Source organism: Trachymyrmex septentrionalis, unplaced genomic scaffold (assembly GCF_001594115.1).
Source record: "Trachymyrmex septentrionalis isolate Tsep2-gDNA-1 unplaced genomic scaffold, Tsep1.0 scaffold6, whole genome shotgun sequence".
NCBI classification, from domain to species: domain Eukaryota; kingdom Metazoa; phylum Arthropoda; class Insecta; order Hymenoptera; family Formicidae; genus Trachymyrmex; species Trachymyrmex septentrionalis.
The window spans coordinates 2347290-2357449 of record NW_017305778.1 but is presented as its reverse complement, the minus strand read 5'-3'; the positions used below and the strand labels follow the sequence as shown (position 1 = coordinate 2357449).

Genomic DNA, 10160 nt, shown 5'->3' with positions numbered 1-10160 from the left:
TTATATATATATATATATATATATATAAGTACATTTTTTAATAAATAAATAAGTATAATAACGCTTGGATGTTTGCACCGCAAAGCAATATGTATCTTAATAATGTCCAATAAACGAATACAAAGAGATGTTCGATTAATAAATTATTTAATATGTATCTTAAAAAATATAATATATATATTTCGACTTATAGAACCTTTATTAGTGTAATAATCGTGAAGCCTTACATTTTGTATAAAACTATAATTGATAATAATCTGAATCGTAAAAGCAGTCATATTCCATAAATTATCGGCTTTTTTGAATATACTTATAGCACATCCGCATCTTATGTCCGCAATAATTATGGTCAAGATATAAAATTTCTGTAACTATAATCTTCGTGAGATGATGAAAATCGACGTTAAGTTCAGTGATATCAATAATAGTCAAGATGTAAAAATCTATGTTCAAATAAAATTATAAAATTAAGAATAAAATAATTTCTTGAAAAAAAACAGTGCCAAATTTACGTCATAGTGTAAGATAAAACATAAAATTTAAATAAGAATTAAGAAGTTTGGCAGCTAATTACTTGGAGCTGTTTCTATTGACGAATCTCAAGCATAACTAAGAACCAAACTATATTTACTGTACAGTAATGTACAGTAATGCATACATATGCATTATATATTAAAGATAACGTAAACAATAGTGTGTGTCAAAGTTAGCTATAGGTTGTCATTTGAAAATTTTTTTAAGATGTCGAAATATGATCCATCCAATATTTCTATATCTTTTTTATAATTAATTCCATTATTTGCTCCTTGATGTGTATATATCATCTCTATAATCAATCTTTTGTTAAAATTATATGTTCAAATTCTAGGATTCTTACATTTTTCCAATCAATTTGTATTTAATATGTGTTCTGAAACAACTGAGTGTTTGGAAGGATCAGATTTTAAGTTGTTTTTGTGCTCTTTCAATCTTATTTGCAACTGCCTCTTCGTTTGGCCTACATTTGAAGCATTACAATTTTTACAATTAATTTTATAAACTAGATGACTGTTACAAATCAGGTATATTTTGTCTTTATAAACTTTTATGAATTTATTGAACTTATTTATAGTACGAAAATTATCGTGAAGATCACAAAGAAACATTTTACAAAATGTCACATGAATTTATGCGAACGAAAACGAGCGATTTTTTACAGGTTATATTAATTATTATTTTATTATTACGCGATGTAAATTTGCACCAATGTTATGTACTATTTAATTTCTCTTTGTATAAGTTTTGATTATTAATTTTTTATAGAATAGTATAGTAAATATCTGCAACAATGTGTAAAAGCCTTGTGAATAAATATTAATTTCTTAACGTATTTTATATAGTGAGTGTAAGAACTCAATTATAAAAAAATTGATACGAGTTCTTTAATTACTGACATGTTAAACGCCAGTAATTTTTAATTAATGTCATGTTAATTAAATTAATATCATATTAATGTAATTGACATTAATCTTTAATTACCGACTTTTAAAAGATCCTATAAAAAAAAAAAAAAATGACTTTTTAGCCAAAATTTAAAGGTCTAACTATAGTGTGCTGTGTTAATATCTCGATAACAAAAAGAATAATTAGAACAATAGTAGCTATACATTCTGTGGGATGTGCAATTTACGCAACATTTTTTTTATTTTTGTCGCAAAAGTCAATTTGTTTTCCGTGCCTTATTTTTGCAAGAGGAAAGTCAACTCGGAATTTAAAAATTAAATCGGCATTAATAGATAATACGTTATCTATTGAACAATGTCTTCTACTCTTTGATACAATGATTTATACAAACTTCGCGAGTGACATACAACTGTGTCAACTCAGTGTCCTGAACCTGTTAATAAGATCTTGACCCTTGATCTTATAATTGATAAATTATTCTTGAAGAAAATATAGTGATTGCTGTACATATTCTTCAGAAATAGCTAATGTTTCAAGATGAGATATTACAGACTTTTGTACTTTCATACATTTACTTATTACTTTATTAGCTTATAATTAGCTCTAAAGTCTATTTTTTAATTTACTGGACGTATATCTGTTAGACGTATCTTATAGCGCGAACAATTTTTTAAATATAATTTTTTAAATTTAATTAAAGTTTTAAGTTATTATATGTAAATTGTATATGTTTATAACGTATGCGCATAAGTGCTTGTAGGCAACCGAGCTGTAGGCAATAATTCATGTAAGCAATAATATGTACATGTTAGAAGATTTAAGGTAACTCCGATACACCACTCCTAAGAAAAATTTAATTCATTAAATATCATATATATACTATTTTTAAAGTAAACAAACTATATCAGTAAAAACCTTTTACTATCTACTACTATGAAAAAAATATTAAAAATTCGGAGTACTTATATTTTATATTAAAAAAAGAATTTTTTGAAATCCTTTTTTTAAATTATAATAACTCAAAAAGTATTATGTCATATATTATAAATTTTCTGTTTTCAAATATCGTAAAAATATCATTTTTATCATTAAATATTATAAATTTGCAATTTAAATATATTTTAAAAACTTACATGTACACAATATACAGATAGTACTAAATAAAATAAGGAGATGATAATCGGATGATATCTTAATGCATGTAAAAATATTTTAGAATTTTCCAACACATTACTAGTTTAATAGTAATAATAGCAATAACAATCGCATAGTCAATTTTGGATCACCAATTAATATTTATTGATAGAACTATACATGTAGTTATCTGGAAACACGGTAGTGTCTCGGCGTTAAGCCAAGCGCAGCGACATTGCCGTGTTATTACTAACATTATAACAATGTCTAATATTAAAATTATAATAACATGTAATTATAATTACAAGTATTAAAAATTTTTCTCTCAATGTGATTGTGCGAAAGAAATTTTCTGCGCGGTTGATTGTATTAACATCGCATTTTTTTCGGTGTGTCACAGAAGCTTTGATACAGAAAAAATACATAATATTAAATTTTTTTTTAATGAAACATTCCCAAAGACGTCATACCTTGTACCTAGTTTGTAGTTTAGGTAACTAAATTTACTATACAAAAATAGCAGACCATCCTTAACCGCGTTGAAACGATTTGTTTTTTCAATTAATTATTAATAAATTTCAAAAAAGGTATTGAATTAGATTTAAAAAAATTTTTTGATCAACCAAAACTTGCATTCTTTCAAAGTTGACAACAAGATTGGTAGCTTTCAATAATCAGATTTTAATTCTAATATCAGATTCGTATTCAGTTGAAAAAACCCTTATAAGATAGCTTTAAAAATTCAATTTTTGGTTATTTAACTTCTGATAATATAATAATTTCTAAATTGTTATAATATTGTATTTTTTAGGAAACCTTTTTTAAAAAAATTAAATTCCATAATTTTTTTTCAAATTTTTAACGATTAAATTAAAGAAAATTTATTTTGATTAGTTAAGAATTACGGTATTATAGCAATTTTTAAATAATAAATGTTCTTTACTATGTGCCGAGGAGAATATATTAAAACATCGATGAATGTATTAAATAAAATGCATTTTTGAGAATGGCTCAAAAGTGAACCGAGAAACGTTCTAATTATGTAATTATATAAAACAAATTATTATTATTTCATCCCGAAATTCGAGAATAACGTTATCGCAGCGTGAAACTTTGTGAAAAATTGAGTGTAAGTTATTAATATTATTAATAAAAGTGTAAGCTATTATTTCTTTTCTAAAATAGTTTTTAAGTATAAATGTTTTTTTTAAAGTTTGACTAAGCTAGATTAAAAATTATTATCTGTCCACATTTGATGTGTATGCAATGGTATAACATTGTATCGCTATACGCACACTATCACATGAACAGATGACTTTTTAACTAACGTTTATGATTAGTCAAACTTTAAATATTTATACTTAAAAATCTATTTTATGGAAAAAAATGACTTACACTTTTATTACTTAATTATTCACGAAGTTTCACGTTGCAATAATATTACTCTCGAATTTCGGGGCATCTGTATATTGTTTTTAGATAAACTTTTGTATATTTTTATCGCAACGACTCTTATTATTTCGTTTATCTGTACTTTCTTTTGTATACCTATCTTACCACGACGAGCAATGCATACTTCTCAAGATAATTAAGATTTTCTTCCAAATTTATTTAAATATGCAGAGTTGCTCGAAAATCTATATACCGAAATATACGCAATTTTTTTTTATTTATGAGGCATTAAATATAACGAAAAGAACTGAGCTCGTTTTTAGAACGCTCTGCCCAGTGAGAAATGATAATGGAATTGACATCGAATTGACGTCGAGCTCAATTGTCCTTTTCACTTATTCCTAAACACAAACACGTAAGCTCGAAAACAATAGTCAATAAATAGTGGTAATATAATTGGCTTTGCTCTTATATTCTGTTGTGTGTTTTGACTGTAAGATTTGGAAAGAAGGTTTATATCTAAAACCTTTTTGATTCTTGATAACTTTAATCGCAAGAAGACGCTAGGAAAATCGAGAAACAATATGTTTCGACTTTTCATAGTAATCGCGACACTCGTCGTGCTGAGCAACTCGGAATTATTGAGGTGAGATAATGTAAACGTCGATTTACGATAAATATTTCAACAGTAATTAGACTAAAACTATAGAAAAATGTACTTTGTGTGTCAAAATAATGTAAATAGATAAACAAATTTTTTTTAGTATTCTTTTAAAATTAAAAATTTTATCATCTTTATGCCTTAAATGAGAGTGACATAAAAGGAGAAGTTTGCATTTAAAATACACAAACATCCTGTGTAAATAAATTAATGTAGGACATCTATTTTTTAATTCTAAAATGCTTAAATAATATCTAAGATATAATTAAATTTTAAGTTTATACATGATTAATCAATTTGTCTAAAATTCGTATACATATGTTGTATCATATTGTGTATTTGTGAAACATACATACATATAGTATAATGGACTCTTCTTTTATGCTTTAAGTATTCCGTTATACCGTATATCAAAAACGATTGACATCGATAGTATACGAAGTAATTGGTCTACAACTCTTTTGGATGGTAGTCAGATTGGTGAAGATATAAAGAAACCATTGTTTAATTTTTATGAAAAATATCACTATGGCGTTATCTCAGTTGGAACTCCACCGCAGGAGTTTAACGTACTTTTTGACACTGGTTCTTCAAATTTTTTCGTACCATCCATAACTTGCGAAAATATTATATCTATGATTGATAATACTGCTTGCTGTAAGTAAATTATAACGTCACATTTTCTTCGACATTCCATTACTTTTTTATGTTTACATTTATATTATATTTATATTTCACATTAGTTATATATGTCACAGTCAAAGTGTATATTTTTGTAAATACTTCCAAGCATGTATATATTTCCAAGCAACACGCCATGTTTCGATTTTGGATTTTTTATTGTCTAGGTTTCTAGACAATGTATACATTCACATAAAATTTATTATAATAAATGCATATATCGATTGTAGTAGGCGACAGTAGATGTACACATTTACTGAATTGACTGTAACATATACAAGTACATTTATAATTAATAACAAAACGTGTTTCAACTAAAACTTTTTCCAAGAGATATGAAACACATTTGACTGTTCAATCGTATGTGAATAATGTCGAGTTCTACATCAAGACTCACCCGAATTGTGATTATAGTGAATATTAAACATTTCCGATAATTAATTTTGTACAGCGATTTTTATAATAAGTTAATGTCTGAGGAGGGCTCAATCCGGCAGCAGAAATTTGTAATTTATTTGTAATTTATTTGTATTTAAATTAAGTTTTTATTTTATTATATTTTTTCAATTTTACTTTTCTCTATTTGTATGAGTAATTTATTCTTTTTAATTGTGTGACAATTTTAAGAAATGTGTATGTTTATATGTTATGTGTTAAGTGAAAAATAATAAATACATTTGATATTATAACGATTGTTAATATATATCTTTAAATAAATAAAGAAAAATTTATTTTTAACATCTTTAGCAATAACTAGTTTTCTTTTATTGTTTTGTACAGCATCACGTAAAAAATATGATAATAAGAAATCCCATACATACGTAGAAATTGGTACTTACATGAAGCTTGATTATACGGTTGGTAGTCTAACCGGATATTTATCTACTGATGTAGTGAATGTAAGTTGCCATCAAGCAACAGTTCGATTTAGTTTTAATTAATCCAATTATAAATTTATAAAAATTTTTTGAAGAAACATCGATTTTTTTGTAGATTGCTGGCATTAGTGTTCTAAATCAAACATTCATAGAAGTGATAGAGATGGATCCGGCTTTTTCTATTCTGAAATTCGATGGAATCTTAGGAATGGGTTATCCAGCGATATCTATGAAAGGAGTGCTACCCGTTTTCACCAACATGATTGAACAAGGCCTAGTATTAGCACCTGTTTTTAGTTTTTATTTAAATCAGTATGTATCTTTCTTCTATGCATGTTTAAAAATACTCTTTTACTTAAAGACGTTTAAATACGTTAAAATTAGTCTTACCATATAACAAAATTTGTCTTTTTAATATGGAGAAATAATATTGTTTAATATTAAAAAATCTAATCCTTATAGAAATTTCCCTAGTAAATTGATATTGGGTGGTTCCGATTCCGCTTATTATCACGGCACGTTGACGTATGTTAATGTAACCACGAAAGGATACTGGCAATTTACTATGGATCAGTATGTAATCATTTTTAAATTACACACATATATGAGCTACAAATTATATACCAGCTAATTGTTAATGCTGTAGGATAATAATGAATTATGATACAACTTTATGTGTGAACTGTGAAGCTATCATACACACTGGTTTTTCGGGAATATCAGGACCAGCATCGGAAATCGCAGTTATTAACAAACAGATTGGACCACTTTATCGTGGTGGACAAACAATTGTAATTAGATGACTATTTTCGCAATAGCAGTTCTTTTTTAATAAAACTAAATAAATTATTGAAATATATAGTAATAAATAATGCTGGATTTATTACTGATTACATCATTAACACAAACTTTTGTTTAAAGGTGGATTGTAACGACATTCATAATTTGCCCCACATATATTTCGTTCTAGGTGGTCAAATATTTCTATTTTCTAGTGAAGATTATATAGACGTGAAAGTGGTAAATATCGCCAAATAAAGCTTTAAGACTTATAATACTTTAAAACTTCAGATTGATAATGTTGGAACCGATAAAATACAAGAAAATTCTTGCAAAATGTATTAAATTATATTCTGAAGATAATAATTTTTGCATTTAATGGAAAAACTTGATAAAATATTTTCAAAATATATGAAAACTTTTCTTTTATTTCAGAATAAAAAATTATATTTCTCTCAGTTCGGCAGCTGTCATATAGCTTATTTAGTTTTTTGATTATAATTACAATTCAATAACATGGCTATTTATGTTACTGGAATGCATGAAAAGTTTTAAGTATATTTTACAAATGATAGATTACAATGTATAATTAAAAAAATACAATTTAATATAATTTGTGTTTCTTTAAATATTTTTCCCGCTTTCGATGTTATAATCTAGAATGATAATGAATAGTCAAAAAGTTATAGAACCGTATTCAATTTGTTGCAGCTCGATGAGAATAGTACGTTATGTATAAGCACCTTCACGAATTCGAGTGAGAATATTTGGGTTTTGGGCGTTCCGTTTTTTAATCAGATTTATATTGAGTTCGACATGGGAAACAACCGAGTGGGATTTGCGCATGCAAAATAAGTATTGTTTTCTCAAGAGATTGCTTTAAATGCTAAAAGATTTATTAAATGAAAGTAATAAGTAAATAATTAAGTCCTACAATCTTCTTGGAATTTTTCTTTAGAACATTGATTCATGAATCTTATGTTTATTGTACTTTTTATTCGGAATTACTTAAACGTTAATTATGTTTTTAGATAAATGCGTACGTAATATATTTTAGAAAATTACGAAGATGTGCGACATTGTTATCAATTTGTTACTTTATATAGTCCATTATTTCAGCATAATATTGTCACACGATATAATGAATATAATTGAATCTGTTAATTTCAATTTTTCTCCTTTTTTTATAATAAAATATAGAAGTTATATGTATTCTCTTCACACCAACTCTGCATTTGTAAACTCTAAAGCAATAAACTATTTTAAGCTATATTTATTGTTATTAATTACGTCTTATGTTTCTAGGAAATAATAATTTTAATATAATATTTTTTAAAAGTATAATTTTATGCATTTAAGTAACTTTGTAAAAATTAGAAATTATATTTGGGCAAGTTGTTTAAACCGCAATAAAGGAATAAGGAAAATATATTTACCATAGTAAGAGGGCCGTATTTCTGGGAACACTTCATTCTCATTTATCTCTTTATTATCCCACATTTGAAAGTACATAAAATATGTAATTGATGTGATTTTTAAAAAATTCTTATTTTACATGTTTAAACTATACACATCGTACTTGTATTCGAATTATTTCTTTTTTTTTATTATTTTTTAATACAATTGCTTTTATTAATTAATTTTTATCCACAATTGTACTTTCAATTAATCACTTAATTGATTTGGATTTAAAAAACTAGTTTCTTAATCTCTGTCACCTGAAGTCTTATCGCACAGTGGGAATGACAGAAAAAAAACTTATTGTACAAAAATACAGATTATAATTCTTAACCACGACAAGACAATTTGTTTTTTAATCAATTATGAATAAATTTTAAAGAAAAGTGTTGAGTTAAGTTTTTAAGAAAGATCTATTTACATGAGCTAGATGACATTAGTTAAAACATATACTTTAAAGTTGACTGCGAGATTGATAACTTTCAATAATCAAATCTTAATTTTAACATCAGATTCAGCAATGCTAAAAATCCTTATATGAGATAACTTCACCGCACGTGATATAATAAAAACAACTTTAATTCAAATAATTCCACTTCTTAACTTCTGATAACAATAATTTCTAGATTATTATAATATTACACATTTCAGGAAGCTTTTTTTAAAAATCAAATTCTACAATTTTCTTTGAAATTTTTGACATTAAAATTAAAAAATATTTGTCTTGATCGATTAAGACCTACAGTATTAAAGCGATTTTTGAATAATGAATTTTCATTTGTCCCCCATATACGTCAAAGAGAATATAAAATATCGATAAATATATAAAATTAAACGCTGAGGATGGCTAAGAAATAAACCGAAACATTTAATTATGTAATTAAATAAAACAAATTATATATTATTTTTAGATAAATTTTAGCTCATTGTTTGCGCTGACTCTCAATCGCTTTTATTGTTTCAGTTATTTGACACTATTCTTTTGTAAACCTATTAAGACAAAACAATACAGAACTTTAAAATTAACATTTCTTATTAGATTTATTTAAAACATTGAGTTGCGATAATGGGTAGGGGAGAAATATGCTTAAATGCGAAATATAATTTTTCAAAAGTTTATTAGAGATTAGTTTATGAAAAGAACCAAGATTGTTTTTAGAAAGCTCTGCTTGTTCAGTTGTCCTTCTTTTCATCCACTTCTAAACAGAGTCATGTACATGAGCTCGTAAACAACATTAGGAACGCTAATGATTGACTTATCTCTTGTATTCTGTTATGCGATCCTACTGAACAGATTTGAAGAGGAGTTACAACGCTTCTAAAACGTTCTTGATACTTGATACTTAGTTCTAATTATTTCGAGAAATATGTTTCGATCTTTTGTGTTAATCGTGACACTCATCGAGTTGATCAATTCGAAATTGTTAAGGTAAGATAGTGAAAATGTTGATTCGTGACAAATACTTAAACGATAATTAGAACAAAACAGTTGAAAAATATCTTTGGGTGTAATCTTATGAAAAAAACTTTTGAGCATTTAAAGATCGAAATTTTATTATCTTCATGTCTTAAGTGAGATGAGCATCATAGAAACTGAAATTTGCAGTTAAAATATATAAACATTATTTAAATGCGTAAATAGGTTAAATTTAATTGTATTAATTACTTAATACTAAAATGTTGAGACATAAATAATATCTGAAAGTAAGAAAAAATTAAATTAAAAATAATTA

General features: G+C 25.8%; 1 protein-coding gene across 1 annotated transcript in view; it reads left to right on the top strand.

The window, feature by feature from the left end:
• Positions 1-10160, top strand: part of LOC108752210 — a 23768-nt gene that overhangs the window by 3021 nt on the left and 10587 nt on the right. The window contains 4 exon segments of the mRNA XM_018492887.1: positions 4547-4615; positions 6305-6468; positions 6836-6980; positions 7111-7209. Of these exon segments, the coding sequence (XP_018348389.1) occupies positions 4547-4615; positions 6305-6468; positions 6836-6980; positions 7111-7209 (477 nt within the window).